This window comes from Pongo abelii, chromosome 19, assembly GCF_028885655.2.
Source record: "Pongo abelii isolate AG06213 chromosome 19, NHGRI_mPonAbe1-v2.0_pri, whole genome shotgun sequence".
NCBI lineage: Eukaryota > Metazoa > Chordata > Mammalia > Primates > Hominidae > Pongo > Pongo abelii.
The window spans coordinates 51406900-51425261 of NC_072004.2; the positions used below are offsets into that span (position 1 = coordinate 51406900).

At 55.8% G+C, this 18362-nt stretch overlaps 1 protein-coding gene across 4 annotated transcripts; it reads right to left on the minus strand.

The window, feature by feature from the left end:
- Positions 1-2622: 2622 nt before the first annotated feature.
- On the minus strand, positions 2623-17275 carry LOC129047381 (TBC1 domain family member 3G-like). 4 transcript variants are annotated; one of them, XM_054536888.2, is made up of 15 exons: positions 16792-17275; positions 11949-12021; positions 11706-11788; positions 10382-10421; positions 9821-9898; positions 9261-9368; positions 8821-8930; positions 7524-7572; positions 6878-6998; positions 6069-6163; positions 5609-5674; positions 5046-5145; positions 4523-4675; positions 3109-3541; positions 2845-3065 (listed from the first exon to the last, which is right to left on the minus strand). In XM_054536888.2, exons 2-15 carry the CDS (start codon positions 12018-12020, stop codon positions 2933-2935), a joined length of 1641 nt encoding a protein of 546 aa, XP_054392863.2. In that variant the 5' UTR covers position 12021; positions 16792-17275; the 3' UTR covers positions 2845-2932. The 4 variants fall into 4 exon arrangements, with proteins under 4 accessions (XP_054392861.2, XP_063574179.1, XP_063574180.1 ...); XM_054536886.2 differs by having other exon boundaries at positions 2623-3541; positions 16792-17271; XM_063718109.1 differs by lacking the exon at positions 16792-17275 and adding an exon at positions 13207-13790 and having other exon boundaries at positions 2623-3541.
- Positions 17276-18362: the final 1087 nt, after the last annotated feature.

Genomic DNA, 18362 nt, shown 5'->3' on the forward strand with positions numbered 1-18362 from the left:
ACCCGTGGCTACCTGTGCTTTTATATCCAGTCTTGGTTAACCACGGGCCACTTTTCCAGCTTGGAAACTAAGCATCTGCTCCACTTCCTCTCCTTCCTTATTGAACTCTTTCACTAAAAGGACAATGCAAGAGAGACTTAAACTGTTTGCCTCATTCTTAAGAACTTTCAGGAAAAGTTTTGGCAGGGAAGGAGATTTCCCAGCTCTGGGATAGAGTCTTATGGATTATCTGCTGGTTTCACTGGTCTGTGCTGTCCTCCCTGCATTCATTAGGAAAACTGGCCTTGGTTCAAATAAGAACAGGATTTGTCCTGGTGACAGAGAAAAGTTTCTTCTGATATCCATATATCTCCGAGGGGGATGCTTTCTCCAGGCAGGGGCTGTGGCCAAGCGATCCGGGGGCTCAGAGGGCTGCTGGGAAGGGGTGGGCCCCTCTTTCCCCAGAGGGAATCTCCTGGGGACCTCTCAAGCACCCCTGCCCATCCTTTAAACATAAATTCATAAATACAAACAAGTAGGCCATTCATAGAAATATATAAAATATGTCATAGGAAAGGTGGAACTCTCATATGGCAATAATTATGACAGAGGCTGGCAAATGACCTGAGTGACCCAGAGTGACCTGAGCACTGACTCCCAAACACCCTCAGTAGGATGTTCTGCATCCCTGAGACCCTTTCCTGGGTCCTCCTGGGCCCTACCACCCGCTACACCATCCAGACCTCAGGCCATCCCCCTCTCTGTTGACAGAGCAGTCTCCGTTCCTGAACGTGCTGGTCACCACCAACAGCAGCTGCTCCTCCTCCAGGCAGCTCAGCGTATACTTCTACATGCAGAGAGCCCGGATGGCACCCAGGTGGACATAAGCCTTCAGCTCCCAGTAGACACTCTGGGCTTCCTACACTGCACAGACATTCTGGGCTTCCCCCGACATCTCCCCCAGCCTGGGGCTCCTGTGCTCATCTGTCTCACCCAGTGCCCAGCACAGGCGCGGCACACAGAAGGTGAGTGAACCGATTTGAACACATCATCCTCGACTCTCCTTCCCTGCTCAAGCCCTGCAGCTAACCCATCGGCAAGTCCTGGCTCTGCCTCCAAAATACTGCGTATCCCATGTCCAAACACCTCTCACCATATCCACTGCTATTTGCAGTTCTGTGTGTGTGTGGAAATATTTCCAAAAAATTGGAATGAGCAGGTCACAGCTGTGCCTGGAGGGAATGGCTGGGGAAATGTGCCCTCGCCTTGCTGTTCTATCCAGGCCCACCCAGCTGAGGATAGGGGACCTGCCACAACTCTCCTGGAAGTTCTGGACTCCTGGGAGCTGGCAGGTGAGGACCCAAGAGGATTTTCAGCAACCTGGCTGACCTGGTCATCAGTCAGTCCCACCTTGGCCCACGCCTCTACATGGCACAGATCACAGCTCATTCCATCCTGGCATTACACTGGCCTGTGCCCTGCCCTCAGGGTCACATCTGTCTCCCAGAAGCCGTGCAACCCTGGAAAACCCAGGTCTAACAGTCAGGTTCCTCCTCTGTGCATTAACAATGGCGTTGATGCCCGCTTTGCAGGGCCCTGGGAGGGGAGAGGGAGGTGTATGCTGGAGAGCTCCCCAAGGGCCAGGCCTGGCTCAGCGTCACTCACTGTCAGATCCTCAGAGCCCGGGGCTGGCCCAGCACGTGGTCACTATTCCCTAAGCATTGGATTTGATCCGTCAGTGCTGCAGGCAGGAGATAGAGCTTAGACAGACCCCCTGTGTCCTGTCTTCTTTATCTGCAGCTTACTCATCCTTGCCCATTTCACATGCACATGCAGAGCAGGTTTTCACTGAGCTTGAACAAAATTCAAGCTAGAGCAGCTGATGGATATTGAGGCCTAGATTCACTATCAAAGTGTTTCTCAAACGGTGCTCTCCAGAACACCATGGAAAACTCATTTACTGCAAAAGTTTGAAAATCCCTGCCCACCGGTCTACCCTTGTGTATGAGCAATCAGCTCTACCATTCAGCCCAGGTGTGTGTTTGCTGGACCATCTGGAGGAAGCTGAAGAGACATGAGCTGAAGGCAGAGGGTGAGTCCAAGGTGGGATCTTCGGACAGGTACAAGAAGTTAGGCAAAAATGGGATAATTCTAGCCTTAATAACCTTAGATAATAGTTCACATTATTATTTAGTTAATAGGATTGTACTCAGGTTACATTTCTCAATTTTTTTTTAAGAGCTAAAGTCTCACTCTGTCACCCAGGCTGGAGTGCAGTGGTGCAATCATGGCTCACTGCTTCCTGGAACTCATGGGCTCCAGCAATCCTCCTGCCTCAGCCTCCTGACTAGGTGGGACTATAGGCACACACCACCATGCCTGGCTAATTTCTTTGACTTTTCTCTAGAGACAGGGTCCGCCTATGCTTCCCAGGCTGGTCTCAGACTTGTAGACTCAAGTGAACCTGAACCTCCCACCTCGACCTCTCAAATTGCCGGGATTACAGGTGTGAGCCACCACACCCGGCCTAAATTTCTTATGTGCCATGGGACTGCAAAACGTCATTATTAGGGGCAGCCGGATGGAAGGTGTAAGAGGACACTGTAGTGCCTTTTGAATATTTCTGTCTAAAATCTAAAATCATTCAACAGGAAACATTTATTTTAAAACGTGAAGGTGGTTATCCTTCCATGAGTTTAAAGTACAAAGGCAGGCTCGCGGTGTCATCAGAATTCAGAACGCTGGTCGTGGGGCTGGGGGTACTGGGAGGGGCTGGGCATGGTTGGCTTTGTGATCTTGGGGCTGGTGTGTTCCATTTCTGAATGTCTCTCGAGCTGCACACTTTCTTAATAAATTTTCATAAGTTTAACAAAAATAAAACGAGGATGGGAAGGTTGCTTGGGTTGTTAAGCCTTGGGAAATTATCCAGCCATGAGCCCTGGCCCAGATGCTTCTAGAAACCTGGAGGGAACTGAGAACTTTCCAAGTGGAGGCAGCAGAGGCAAGGCCCTGAGGTGGGAGCACACTGCTGCTCGTCCCTAGCTCTGAAGGGGGTGCCCTGGTTGGATTCAGTGCTGGGTGCACTGCAGGGCCGGGAAGTCCATGCCCACGTTGTGGCTCAGTGCAGTGAAAGCCAATCTCAACCCTGAAGGGTGTTCAGCCTGCCAGCAGGTGGCCAGCTGGTCCTCCTGGGATATGGCACGGACCCAGCAGCTCTGTTCGAAATCATAATGGGGGAACCAAGGGCCCCCTACATCCAGGTCCGTTGGGAGGCGGGGCATGGAGTTCCACTGCAGGAATCTCCAGGAACCCTGAGGTCCTCCCTGAGCCAGGGCCGGGCTGGGTACACCCCGAGTGCCCACAGGGTAGTTGTCTTCGCGGACAGCCCCAGCAGGACAGGGTGTGGAAGAACGAGGTGCCCATGGCGGGGAAGCTGACCAAATGGGCCGCTGGAACCGGGCTGGTGGGCCTAGAGGGGCCTGCCTGTCCCCCTTGCAGAGGGTCTTCCCGCCACGTGAAGCCGGCACAGGCCTGGATGCCGAGGACCCTTGCTCGGGTTTGGCTGAAAGGAAAACAGACACGGTCAGTGTCTCCAGTGAGCCGATGCAGGCCTTTCCGGGCTGGGCCCCACCTGCCTGCATCTCTGTAGTCCTCGGGGTCTCTGTGTGGCCCCCGTGGCCTGACACTGAGGACACGCCTGTAGTCTGCTGATCTCAGAGGGAGGGGTGTGTGCTGCCTGGCGTGGGGAAGCTGTCGTGGCATGGCGGGCGGCTCCTGGGACTGCCCCCAGGATTCACACTGGCTGGGGTCTTCCTGCCACACACCTTCGTCCCAGGGCTGTTGGGCCTGGGATACGGCCCCCAGTCAGAACTCAGGTGGGAGGGGCCTTGGATGTCACCCAGCCCCTTGCCACCTCACATGGGGACCCGTCTCTGCAGTGGGTTTTTGGGCCCGGACGTGGGACACCCTCTGCCCTCCTGGGCTGCCCAGTCCATGCCAGGACTGACCGTTCCCACATCTGGCTGAACTCTTGGCTCTGGCTCTGGGCCCGGGGTCCGGCCTGTGCCCTCTCCCTGAATGCTCTGGGGGTCAGGGACACCGATTCCCTTGTCTCCCTGGCTCAAGGCTTGTTGTCCTGGCAACCTTGGAGGAGCGTGCACGAGTGAGGGGCCTCTGCTGCTCTCTGAGGCTGTGGGTGCTTGCAGGGAGGGGCGGGGTCTCCCACAAATGGGTCTGGGCTCGTCTAGTTACTTTGAGGGCCCTGTGAGGGGGAGAGCGAGACACCGTGGAAAGTGGGAGGGGGCTTGTTGGAGGGTCTTGCCCACATCCCCCTCCTGCGTGCACAGCACGTCCAGTATACAGGCACTGAGCGCCTGCCCTGAGGACCGGTGGGCCTCCTGTACCTTCTTAGAGTGCAGGAGGAAGAGGAGGAAGAAAAGGTGAAGAGGAAGGCCCAGGTAGTAGGGTTGCGGGTCCCGGGCACTCCCCTACTATTGACTACCCCACAGGGTGACATGGGAGGGGACATGGCACTGGAGCCCACCTGGGGGTGGCAGGTCCTCCTGCTTTCTTGTTAGTTTCTTCATAGAGGCCCTAAGATGCTTGAGCACAGTGTCATCATCCCTGGCCCAGGTGTAAACGAACAGGTTCCGAAAACGTGCCCACAGGCCACACCTGGATGTCTTCATGAGGCGCTCTAGGGACAGGGTGGGTATCAGGCCAGGAGAGTCACCTGGGAATAGTCACAGCTCATACCCCGTGGCCACTTCAGTCTCCCACTGGGCGGTGCCGGATCCTTTTGTGGCCACCCCAGGCATCCAGATATACACAGGAGACTGTGGCTGGGGGACGACCTGGGCAGGGAAGTGCGCACCACACTCTGGACTTTCATCTGGGTCATGTGGGGGATGGACTTGGTGTCACAGTGTCCTGCCCAGCCCCCCTGGCCAGACCTCCCTCTGGGCCAGAACTGAGGATCATGAGGACAGTGTGTGGAAGCTGCCTTCGGGCCAGTCGGGGTCTGACCCCAGGGCTCCCCAGGCCCCACTGGGCACACGTAGACTTACTCTGCTGAACCTTAAAGGCAATGGTTGTCATCGGCATCAACACCTGTTCTCCTTCCAGCAAATAGACGTCCCACAGGCGCAGGGTGAGCCCGAGAGAGATCTGTGGGGACAGCAGGTGTGAAAGAACCTGGTCCTTCCAGGCTGGGGCTGGTGGCTCGAGCTGCGCACACTGGGGCTTCAGTCTCCAGAGTCAGTGACCTTCCCCATGAGGGTCGCCTGAGCCCTCCAGGACGCTGGGTCAGACAAGGTCTTGCAGCTCCTCATGGGGGGCACTCATTTGAGTGGGGATGTGGCTCCTGGAGAGAGGGGCTTGCCCAGGGCCTGAGGCTTCCCTGAGCCCTCTCAAGTCGGGTCCTGGCCCAGTCTGCCCATGAGGCTGGGCCTGAGCCCCAGCCATTGCCCTGGGATGACCCCTCTTGGGCAGAGGGTTTTGCTTGTGTGTCCTTTGGGGACCTGCCTGAGCCTCCTGTGGGCTGGGAATGAGCCATACCCCCGGGCTGGGGAAGCAGGGCACTGCAGGTTAAGGAGGGTCCCTGAGCCAGGGTCTCCCTATGCCTCCTTACCTCGTCAATCAATATCCGGATAAGGCAGCCTAACGAGGAACACTGCCCACATAGATCTTCCTTGTCCTGATGGAAGCAACACAGGTGCTCAGGCCACTGGGCTGCCCTAAGAACCTCCCTCTTCCAGGGCCTCTGAAGACCCTTCCCCTAGTGGAGAACACTGGGCGGTGTCCAGAGCTCCCCACAACACTGTCACCTTCCCACACTCCCGGTGGACACACTGCCCTTTGCCCTGCTCTGCGGGAGCTGGGCCCCCATCCCTGTGCCTCTGTCTCCTCCAGGAGGAAGAGGAGGAGGAAAGGAAACCAACTCCCAGCCCACGGAGAACCCGAAGTCCCAGGTCAGGCCCTGGCTGGGATTCAACCAGTCACCAGCCCCACGAGGGGCTCCAGCTCCCCTGCTCCTACAGCCCCACGGGAGGCAGGGCCTCTGGGAAGAGCCGAGGGGACCACAAACTCACCTGATGCCACATGGTCTTGGGTCGTGACGTGGGTACCACATGCTCCTGTTGGTCTTGGAGCCCCTGGACTGTCCCGCCATTTGGGCTGTGAAATCCTGAGAAGCCCCCAGCCCATCATGAAATCAGAGCCTTCCCCCAAGATGTGGAGCCATCAGCTGCAAGAGCTGGGCAGCTGGAGAGGCCCCCAAACCCCAAGGCCTCCCACCCTCCCATCTGGTGACCCCACCATGCGGCCTTTACCCTGGGTAGGTGGGGTGGGAACATTCCCTGGAGCCTGGCTGGAGGTTCTCCTGGAGGCCTCCTGGGCCAGGGTGCAAAAAGGGCAAGTCCTGACTTTGAGGCCACGACAGGGCGGCCAGAACTGGGTGGGTGCTGGGCTTCCTGGTCATCTCCTGGAAGTGGGGTCGGGCCAGTGAACAGGGGATGGGGAGATGCTGCCACCTGGGCTTGGTTGGCCCATTCGTGGGCACCAACGGCAGCAGGAGCCCGGGCAGCTGTAGGGCAGGAGGACTCTCAGGGAGGGGAGAGTCAGCTGCACCGAATCAGAGCCGGAGGGTGTGGCTCCAGGACACAGAGGGTGGCCACGGGGAGGATGAGATGCCCTCTGCTCATGGGGATGAAAGGCGTCTGATTTGGGCTTTGGGGGTCAGCCGTGGACTCCTGTGGGACCCTCAGCAGAGACATCCTAAAGTCTCCCAACAAGCTGGTGACACAAGGAGGGTGCCTTGGCTGAAAGCTGTGATCACCTGGCCAGGGTGGCCATCCCCGGGTCTGGCTGCAGGAGGTCCCTGGGGCAGCTGTTCACTTACCCTGCAGAGAGTGCCTCTCACTGGCCAGCAGCTGCACCAGTGCCCAGAATGCATCCTCCTCAGGCAGGTAAAGGAGGAACAAGGCAGCGATGTGGCTGAGGTCCCTGCAGTAGCCCACCTCCTGCAAGAGCCAGAGTTACCATGGAAGGACATCACCTGGGAGGGCTGAGGTCACCTGGGAGGACTCATGTCATTGGAGAGGGCAGAGGCGACTGGAGAGGCTTCCTCTGAAGAAGAGGCTTCCTCAGGATGCAAATTCATTTCATGACAAGAGCCAAGTCCATCAGGCACTTCAGCACCTTGTCCAAAATGTCTGCCGATAGCACCATCCTGTGTGGGATGCTGCCAAGCTCCTGGGCTTCGGGGCAGCCCCAGGAGGAGGGCGTCATTTCTTGTTCTGAGAAGTGGTGGTCAGGCCCATGTGACAGCAGGAGTCGAGGCCCTGACTCCTTTGTGTCTCAGCTTGACCCCTTGAGACCACTCCCTTGCTTGGAGGTTTATGGCAGTGGTGAGCTGGAGTCCTACCTCCTATATCCTGGTGGGTCACAAATACTAACTTTAAAAGAAGCAACGACACCCCCACCAGACACCCACTCCTGTGAATATGGAAATACGGCCTGGGGACCTCACTGCCGGGAATACTCACCGGGTTATACTGCGAATATGCCAGGAGGATGTAGAATAGTTCCCGCTGCCTAGGAAACAGAGAAAAGGGGCTATGGTTTGGTTTGTGCAGATGCTGTTAGTTTCACTTTGTCTACACAGCCTAACAGCAAATCCTATTTCAGGTTCAGATGATTCACCAGATAAGCAGTGAGCTCTTCAGGGCCTGAGACTGTTGAAGAAATGTTTCAGTAAAATCCACATCTGTGACATGCAAATAGCCCAGTTGTACAGTGACTTGCCTGATCCTTTTCACTCTGAATGATTTTTTTTTTTCAGTTTGCACACATGCCAGTTCAGTCTGTGGGTGTACAGTTCCTCCACGGTCCTAAACCAATGTGCAGCATCTCCTGGCCACCGCCGCAGCCCCTCCTGGAGTGACTCCTTCATCCTCCAAGTCTCCAGGGTGGCCCCTATGCACCCAGCCTCTCCCCGGTCCGTCAGCCCCTGGCCACCCAGACTGCTTCTCAGTCCCTATGGTTTGGCCTTTTCCAGAATGGCCTAGGAATGGGAATCCTACTGTGGTAGCTTATTGGGTCTGGCTTCTTTCCCTTAGCAAAATGCATCTAGGATCCACCCACATTCGTGCGGGCATCACTGGCTCCTTCCCTTTTCTCACTGGATCTTCCGTTTGAAGGGAGGACCAGCCTTGCTCTCCCCATTCCCGTGTTCAAGGCCGTCCCCGAAGGCTCCCTGTGTGAGTGACGAGCAATCAAGCAGTGAACCTGGCATGCAGGTTTCATGTGGATGTCAGTTTTCAAATCAGTGGGTTCAATATCTGTGACACTTTGGGGACGTGTGGTTCAAGTCCACTGAGCTTTGTGAGCCAATGCCCAACTGGCTGCCAATGTGGCTGTGCCATGTCATGTTCCCAGCAGACCTGGATGAGAGTTTCCAGGACCCCTAATTCTCCTAGCATTTGGTGCTGTCATTGTTGCCTGGGGGGGCTCATGGGCCCTCTATCCTGCCACCCTCCCATGTGTCCTACCATGGGTCCGCATGGGTCAGGGAGAGCACCTTTCACCATTGTGCATGATTTTCTTTGCTGTCTTCTGTCTCCTCAGGATCCTTCTGGGTTCTGGCCCCACATGTTCCAGTCTGACCCAGGGCTTGGAACCAGGGAGGTGCTCGGTTCATGGTGCCGGCTGCTCCCTGGGCCAGGAGAGCTCTTGGCAGCTCTGTCATCCCTCCTGGGTGACCCTGGCTTCTGCTCCGCGGAAGCCCCCATCCCTCTAGTTCACTCCATCTCCCCTGGGGCCCTGTGGCTCCCGTAGGCTTACTTGGCTCCATATCGATCCCTGAAGAAGATATGCTTCCTCAAGGTCCCGCTTAAGTCCAGGTCGATCTGGTGGATGTGTTCAGATGACCTCTTGCCCTTCTCTTTCATGATCTGTAGGGCAGGGCCAAGAGGAGGAAGCAGCCTCAGAACAGAAGGAAGCCTCCCTGCCCCCAGTGGCAGTCAGCCCACAGTCAGCACTTCGGGAAGAAAGGACAGAAGGAAGGTTTCCTTCTCCAGAAAGCTGCATTTTGGCTTGTTACTGAAGCCAGGGAGGGTCACCACAGCTGAGTTTGTCTGTGGTGACTGTGTAACCATGTGTGCCCAGGGTGTTCATCTGACCTTTGCCCCCAGCCCCCCAGGGTGGTCTTGACGTTCCCTCCAGCTGGAGACCTGGGCCCCTGACACAGCCTGTCATGTTTGTTGTGCTCTGGCTGAGCGTACCTTGTATTTTCTGGGGTTTTTCAACTTGATTTCCTGAATGTTCAGGAGGACTGACCACACCGGGCCCCGGATGTTCATGGGAATTCCCTTGTACACTCGATCTATGAGCTGTGGGCAGAAAACAATCTGGTGTCCCAGGCCACAGGGTGACCCCAGTGAGGACCAGAGCCCGGGGATTCTGGAAATTGTCGGTTTTGGCCCCATGATTCCTCAGTAGAGGTGAAATCAAGTTGGGACAGGGTCTCCCTTCCCAGGACTGAAAGAGTGGATGGACACTCAGAGTTGAAACTCTGATCTGAACCTTTTCCTTCCTTCGGGTCACCAGAGCATCCCTAGCCTTGAGCTCTGGGTGGTCCCAGCCCTAGATTCAGATTCCCTCCCAGCAAGGTGACGCTTGCACGAACAGGCAGGAAATCTGGCGACCAGGCCTGCAGTCCTCCGGGCGAGGACAGTGTGCCACCCGCCCTCTGAGAGGCTGACAGTGCCAGGCCACAGCCATGGGTGCCTGTCCCCTGTCTCTGCAGAGAGCGCTTCCAGAGGCCTCTCCCCCCACACATTACTTTTGTACTGTGCTTATATGTCTCCCATTCTCCCAGCATTTTCCTCCACTTGCTCGTCCGTCTCATCTCCCGCCGATTCTGTCAAATGAGGCATGTTGGCGTTAGCAGAGCTGCCAGGCTTCCCAGAGCCGTCCACGGATGCTGGGTCTTGGGCTCTGGAGCCCTGGTGGGACCCAGCTGGAAGGAGCCAGGGAAGGGCAGACCTCAAGGGCTGAGAGCCTTTGAGCAAATGAGCACCAGTGGGCTGACTTTGGGACCCCGGGATGTACCATCCTCAGGCCACAGACACACCAGTCTTAGGTCCCAGCCTCTAGGTGGGGTCGTGACACAAGCATGCAGCCACCCCCAAGCCAGGACTGTGGTTCTCCTTTTGAAAATTTTATCAAACTGCCAAAGTTAACAGCAACCTGGGGTCAGGTCCAGCAGGGACTGCTGCCCCTCCCAGTGACAGCGTGTTGCCCTCACCCACCACCGCCCAGGCCGGCTGCTTCCTCTGCCTCACTGACCACATGCCCAGTCCCTACATCCCTGGACCAGCCCCTCCATGCATCAGGCTCTTACCTTCACCTCCTGTGCAGCCAGAGGAGGCAGCTCCGTCTCACTGTAAGGCAACCCAGGCAGAGCTGAGGACCTGCATGGGGCCTGGAGCCACCCCAGCCCGGGAGCAGACCCCTAGAAAGCACTGGCTCTGTCCCTATCCAGCTCAGGGCTCAGCCCAGGAGAAGGCACAGGGAAGGGAGGACAAGGGCCTTCCTTTGGGTCTGACTCCCAGGAGGGGCAGGACCTGGGAGAAGAAGGAGTGCAGGGACAGCCTGGCCGGGGTTACTGGGGCCCCTGGTGTGGGTGGCGGTCAGGCTGCCCAGTGGGGCTGCCCGCCCTGGACTCCAGGTAGTGCTTTCTGCTGGAGCTGAGAAAGGTTAGCCCTGAGATGGGATGGGGGTCGCCCACAGTGGGCAATCAGACCCTGACAGGAGTCCCTCAGGGAGTGACCACATCACCCCACCAGGGTCAAGGGAGCCTGCCCTGAGACCTGCCCGGTGTACTCTGGGTGTACCAGGGGCCCATCCCACTTGACAGCCCCAAGGCCCTTGCAGGTTCTGACCTCCCAGAATCCACCTGCCTCTCCCTGCACCCGAGCCACACACCTGCATTTCAGAAGTGGCACGGCTCATCAGCTCCCTCCCACCCTACCTCCCCAGGGATCCTCTGTCTCTCCATTTTATGATCCCGGAGGGATGGGCTCCTGGCTGGGCTCCTCTTACCTGGCCCTAGATCCCTTCCCAGCACCAGACCCAGGGTCTTTAGCCACAAGCCCTGCTGCCTCCCGGCCTCACCGTGAGATGCCCAGAATGGGGCCCTGCCCATCTTCTCCCCCATTCTCCTAGGGCTACAGCCTCCATTGTCACCATGCCTTTTCCCCTCATGGGACAGTGAGGGCTGTAGCTCTAGGGGAATGGGGGAGAATAGGGGCAGGTGGGCCCTCAGAGACCTGCTGGACAACAGCCCTGAGGCTGGGCCAGGCGTCCCCTCACCCTGTGGCCACAACCCTCAGATCTCACTGGGGTTGTGTCCAAGTAGACATTGCAGATCCTCAGGCTGCCCTGCTCCTCTTGTGCTCACTTGCCGACAGAACTGCTGAGAGCCCAGGTGCCTGACCTAGCCCAGTCTCCATTCCCACCGGCTCCCTAGATGGGCCCCGCACCTCTGGCCTAACAACAACCTCAGGCTGGACCTGCAGGGGAGCCAGGGAGGAGTTCTGTCCCTGGAAAGGAGGTTGACCCGACCTGGCGAGACATGTCCTGTGTCAGAAAGGCCTTTCTAAAAGCAAACCCATCCCTAAGCTGAGACAGGTGCTTTAGCGGTGAGGGGAGTGCAGAGGACTCACTGCAGAATTCCAAAGTGATCAATGTTGCCGTAGATTCCAACAGGCACAGGCCCCTTGTCCTCTGGCAGCTGAGCTCGGTGTCCCTGTAGCCCAGAGGGAGCCTTGCTGAGGGGTCCAAGGTAGGGTGCAAGGGCCTGGGGGCATTGGCCACCCATCCCTGCCCTGTGCTCCTAGGGAGCCCAGGACCCTTTGACCAGGGCGCACTGGAAGAGGCCACCCTCCAAGAAGCAGACCGACTTGTACCTTTTCATATTTCATAATGATGTCCTCTCGCTCTTGTGCCCACCAACTGTCCGCGTCCTGTACCATGTCCATCCTGTGAGACAAAATTGTCTAAATGTTACGCTGTACCTGACAGCTTCGGAGAACACCTGAACCACTCCCGCCGGGCTCCCAGATGCTGGCTGGCTGCGTAAACCCCATTCCACCGCTGCCCCCAGGTAAAACGGGGCCAGACCCAGTGGCCACTGGGATGCTCAGGGCCACAGAGATGCCCCATTTCCTACAGGGAACAAGATCTCTCCTGACTGCTCGGTTCTACTCCGCTCATCACTTTGGCTACCGTGGCCCTTCAGTCTGAACAGTGAATCCACTTTAGGAATAATGCCTGTTGAGCAGGAGGGTGTTTGGTTTGGGGATGAAAAAGATCTATTGTACTCATGGAAACCACGTCTCTCGCAGAGAGACTGTGGAGTCCACCATTCTGAGCTGTCCCTAGAGGAGGAGGCTTCATTTTCCTGGGTCACTGAGGAAGAACAGTGGGTCCTTGGCCCTGGAGAACACCTGGATTGACCGTCCCTCCTGGGAATACTCGGGGCAAAAGGAGGGTGAGGCCTCGAGGGGACCACACAGAGCAAGAAATACCTGGGGAGAACCCTAGTGCCTGGACCCCTTTGAACAGAAGGGAAGATAGTCTCCCCTCAGCCAGCCCTCCAGGGCTCCTTCATTTTCCACGGCTGCCCAAGGGCAGCAGGCTCCCCTGGACAAGGGACCATGTGTGTTCAGTGGGACCCACAGCGACCATCAGGACCCAGCTTAGGGCACAGAGGTGTTCTGAGGACCGTCCTATTCACCCCACCCACAGTGGATCTATACAGGTGGCTCTGCCAGGACCAGGCTCTGCCCCATCGGGATCAGAAACCTGGGCAGATTTGGGATCTAGGGCAGGGAGGTCACAGGGTTCAGGCCTGAATTCCAGCACAGCACACGGCAGGGCTGAGAGCAAAACTCAGGGTCACGTCTGGATTCCCAGGCCGGTTACTGCCTCTCTGACCCCAGACGTCTCATCTGTCGAATGGGTACATTTGGGAACAGCACCCACTCTACGAAGCCACCATGAGGACGAAAGAGCCAATCGTCTACATGGGCAGTGTAGAACGGGCGCCTGGTGACTGCTCAGGGATGACCCGCCTCGGTAGCTGCCCCACAGACGCTAACACCGCCCACACCGTAGCCACTGTCCCCAAGTCAACCTGGAGGGAAGAGAGCAGGTCACACTCACCTGATTCTGATGAATCAGCTGGCCTGGGTTATGCCTCTCAAGGGAGAAAACCTTTGAGTCCACAGAGCTGCTCACAGATACCACAGCCTGTGTGTAACTGCTGTAGAACACTGAGGCAGGCCAGAGAGCGGATAGGTGCTAAGCACCAGTGACATTCTGAGGTCATGGCACGCATCACAATGGGGCCTTGCCCGGGTCAGCAGGGCCCATAGTCAGGGTCCTCCGCGGCCTGAGGCGTCAACATGCCTGCCTGCGATGTGTTTGTGCACGTGCGTGCACACGTGTATGTGGGTAAACACGTCTGTACACGTGTGTGTTGCTTCTCTGGCCAGGCCCGGCTGCCCCACTCATGTGTGCACCCAGTTCCTCATCACTGTCACCCCCGAGGCCCAGGGCCAGCATCAGAGCATCCATGGGTGCTCCCTAACTTCAGCCCTCCCTGCCCAGGGTGGTCCTGGGATACACATAGGGGTGGAGGGAAGTGACTGCTGCTGTTGGATCTCAGAATACAAAAGCTAATACTATTACCTAATGATCTTTTTAGTGTCTCTAATGGTATCACTTCTTCATTTGTGATATTTTAACTGGGTATTTCTCTCCATGACCCTTGGATATTCTAGCCAGAGGATCCTGTGGGGGAAGTGCCGGGCACACACTAGGGGCTCACTCTTCTAGACATGTTATCTAAAACCTGGTTCAGCTGTCCTTCCACGCAGGGCCTAGGGGAGGCCAAATTCCAGGGTCCAGAAAGAGCTTGGGATAAAATGAAACTTCAAGGGGACAGCTTTGACCTGGGCTGAGTCTGCCTTTGCCATCCAACTGGAGTCTCAAGTCCTGAGGCAGGACCTCCAGATGCCCCAGTGCAGGGTCCTCCTGATCAACACCTGCTCCCTGTACTCATTAGCAACCTCACCCACCCTACTCTCAAAGCACACTTGGCTCTCGTATCCAGGAGCTCTGCATCTGTAGATTCAGCAACAGCAGATGGAAAATATTCAGAAAATAAATTGGATGGTTATGTTTCTATGGAACATGTGCAGACTTTGTTCTTGTCATCATTCCCTAAAGAATACAGTGTCACAACCATTCATGTAGCATCTGCATTGTATTACATATCATAAATATTGTAGTAATGGTCTAATGTCTATGGGAGGATGTGCATAGCTTATACGTAAATACCAGGCCATGTTATATCAGAGACTTGAGCATCCACGGATTTTGGCATTCCCAGGGACCCTAGAACTAATCCTCCATGGATACCAAGGGATGACTGTATATACTCACTCAGGAAGGCTTCTCATTGGAGGAAGGGCCGAGTTCAGGACAGACAGGGACATCATCCCTGGACTACTGTCCATCCATCCATTCATCCATTGGCACCACACTCTAGGACTGTCCCAACGACAGCCCTAGCAAGTGGAGACAAGAAAAAAGCCTGGCTCAAATGGTACAGCTTTGAGGTCTTGGAAGCTGCACCAAGACTGGTACTCATACTGGTGATGTTGCACCAGTATGAGAATAGTGGGTCAGTTTCCTCCAGGATCCAGAAAGCGTATCAGGCAGGTTTGGGGAGAGGAAAGGAGCACGGCCTCTCCAGCAGCCACAAAGGCCTGCAGTAGGACGGGACTGGGGCTGGGGCTGCAGCTGCGGCTGGCCCTGTTTATCACTTGGGCCTCATGAGGGGAAAAGAAAGAACAGCGGGCAGAGGAGGAGCATGGAGGCAGCTGGCTGCCTAAGGAGAAGGTGCCTCAGAGAAGGGTTATTAGTTTGTTTTCACACTGCTATAAAGAAATACTTGAGACTAGGTAATTTATAAAGGAAAGAGGTTTAATTGACTCCCAGTTCAGGGAACCTACAGTCATGGCAGAAGGCGAAGGGGAAGCAGGCACCTTCTCCACAAGGCGGCAGGAGGGAGTGAGTGGAGAACCAGGAAGTGCCACACTTTCAAACCATTAGCTCTCCTGAGAACTCCCTCACTATCAGGGGAGCAGCAGGGGGGAAAGTGTCCCCAGATCCCATCCCCTCCCACCAGGTTCCTCCCTCGACACAGGAGGATTACAATTCCAGATGAGATTTGCTGGGGGCATAGAGCCCAACCTGTGAGGGTCTCAGTCTATCTTGCAGCTCCCCTGGGGCTGAGGCTGAGTACAGATCTGCTGGCCCTGCTGTACAGCACGCGGGGACTCTGCCTGTGTGCCGCCATCTGCTGCTTCCTGGGGGTGGTTGTTGCTTCCTCAAGAGGAGGGTGGATCTGCTCTCCTACCCACCTCTCTCCAAGGCCTTGTGGAGCCCTGGCCATGTCCTCCCCGGGTAAGAGCAGGAAACCGGTCTCCTTGCTCTTCTTGCTGCTTGGTTGACAATCCTGGGGTCATCCATAGGCCCCATCACTGTTCCCGCTTCTAAATGGAGAGTATTTTGGCACATCTTCCTGGCGGAGTCCGGGGCCTCATCCCTGTTATTTATTCTAGCTTGGTAAAGCCAGGTTAAGACATCTGGGCAAGGAGATAGTAGAGTGGCCCCCAGGAAAGGTGGGTGGAGGGCGCTGGCCTTTGGGCTTGCCTGGAGCTGGGTGGGAGGGGGCAAGGTTACCAGGAAGCAGGGCTGTCAGGGCCAAAATTAGGAGTCGGTAATAATGCTGGTGCGGGGACAGGGCTTTGTGGTTGGCTTGGGGTGGGGCATGAGAGCCAAGGTTTGTCAGCACGCAGAGGGGTGGCTCACCCATGGACTAGGGGCTGTGGAACCCAGTGGTTGCCCTTAGTTCCTGGATCCTGGGAGACTTCTGGAGCCTGGGTGTGGGGCAGCCTAGGGGTGGAGGTGGGGCAGACAGGGGTAGGGGTGGGAGAGGAGGCCTTGCATGGCAGGGTGCAGGGTAGGAAACCAGCCAGGGGCCAGTTTGCATTGGCGGCTCCCATCCCCATCCCCACCCCCAAGCCCACCCCTACCCCCACCCTGCTGCAGAGTCGGGCCTGGGCTGCTGTCCTCTGCTTTGGCCTCAGCAGATCACACGATGGAAGCTGGCAGCCCTGTGGGCACCACTCGAGCCAGCTGTGACCTGCGGTTTCTATTTCCTGGAGCGTGGGGTGCCCACCCAGGAGAGCACAGGCACACCACACACCCCTCATTTTGAGGATGCTGGGAGGTGGGGACCAAGGTCCTGCAGCCCTCTGCTTGCGCTGTGAAAGGTAGCCTAGGAGTCCTGTGTCCACCCATCCACGTGGGGCCCCAGGAGCCTGAACAGTGGCAGGCAGAGAGATGGGGAGGGAGAGAGAAGTGGAAAAGAAGGAGAGAGAAAGAGAGATGGGGAGAAGGAGTGAAGGAGAGAGAGGAAGAGAGATAAGGAAAGAGACAGAGGAGGCTGAGAGGAAAAGGAGCAAGAGATAGGGAGAGAGACACAAAAGGCAAAGAGAGAGACAGGAAGAGACGAGCGTGAGTAGGAGGTCGGGTCACTCTCGATCCCAGTCCCCAGTGAAAACCGTAGGTCGCCATCACCTAACTACGCATGCAATAAAGTCTTCTGCCTGCTGCTTACGGCCCGAGAACCCCTTCTCCGAGAGAATAAAATCTTTGACCATTGCCCTTTCTCACCGGAGTTTGCTTGGGTCTTCTGATGAAGTGTGATGTCTGACCCATCGCCTTCCTGGGCTCAAGGATCCATGAAAAGCCGACGCCTCTTTTGGGGAGGCTCTGCAGTGCCTTCATCTCACTAGGCTCCCCAGGAAGCTTGCGAACTTGGCTTGAGCCCTAAGCAGCCGAGCATGAGCCGGGCCTCTGCTTCTCTCTTTCAGTAACAGGGAGAACCAAGAAAGAGACTGAAGCATGGTCTGCAGAGAAGGCACTTGTGCAAACACCAGGAGAATGAGGGGCCTCAGTTGTCTTCATTTCTCCTAAAAACATGCATTTCCTCCCAGGCCACCCTAGTGAGGGCATGAAGCACAGCGTGTGTGTGTGTCTGTGTGTGTGCGCATTTATATGCATGTGTACGTATGTATGTGTGTGTGTGCAGGTATATACATGGGAATGTATTTATGTATGTGCATCTGTGTGCATGTGTGTGTGCAAGTATATGCATGTGTATGTATGTGTGTGTGTGTGTGTGTGTGTGTGTGTGTTGCAGGGCCTTACAGTGGGCAGGATGTAGGAGGGCAGCTGCAGCTCCAAGCTGCAAGTCTTTCTGATAGAATGGTTAAGATTCCCTGGACCACAGAAAGAGTGTTTTCATTTGCACCTATTTTTATTAGCATTTAAACCTGTATACTTCATAGCATGTAAAGCTTAAGTTGCTTGACTATTCTTAGAAACGTTTTCACCAGCGGTCCCCAAACTTTTTGGCACCAGAGAGCAGTTTTCTTGAAGACAACTCTTCCACGGACCTGGGAGAAGGGGAAGGGATGATGCAGAGATGATTCAAGCCCATTACATTTATTGTGTGCTTTATTTCTATGATTATTTCACTGTAATATATAATGAAATAATTACACAACTCACCATAATATAGAATCAGTGGGAGCCCTGAGCTTGTTTTCCTGCAACTACATGGTCCCATCTGGAGGTGATGGGAGATAGTCACAGATCATCAGGCATTAGGTTCTCATAAGGAGCACGCAATCTGGATTCTTGGCATGCTGAGTTCACAGTTGGGTTCTATGAGAATGTAACGGCACCACTCATGTGACAGGTGGCAGAGCTCATGCGGTAATGTGAGGGATGGGGAGCAGCTGTTTCTACAGATGAAGCTTTGCTCCCTGGCTGGCTGCTCACCTCCTGCTGTGCAGCCTGGTTCCTAACAGGTGGGGACCCCTGATTTACCCAGTAAGATAAACACATTTTTATGTCAATTGAAATTATTCACCCTGCACCACCCAAAATTATCTTGCATACCTCACCCACCCAAGGGTCCCATAGCGCACTTTGGGAGCTGTAGACAGTAAGCCTGGAGCTCCACTGAGCATTCCATCTCTCCACCATCTGTGGGCTAACAGGCTGTGTTAGTTTCCTAGGGCTGTTTTACAGTACCACAGACTGGGCACCTTTAACAACAGAATGTTACTGTCTCACAATACTGGAGGCCATGGGTCCAAGATCAAGGTGTCATCAGGGTGGGTATTCATTTTCCACTGGACTGTTGATACATTCTTAGAAGGTTTTTGGTTGCTGTT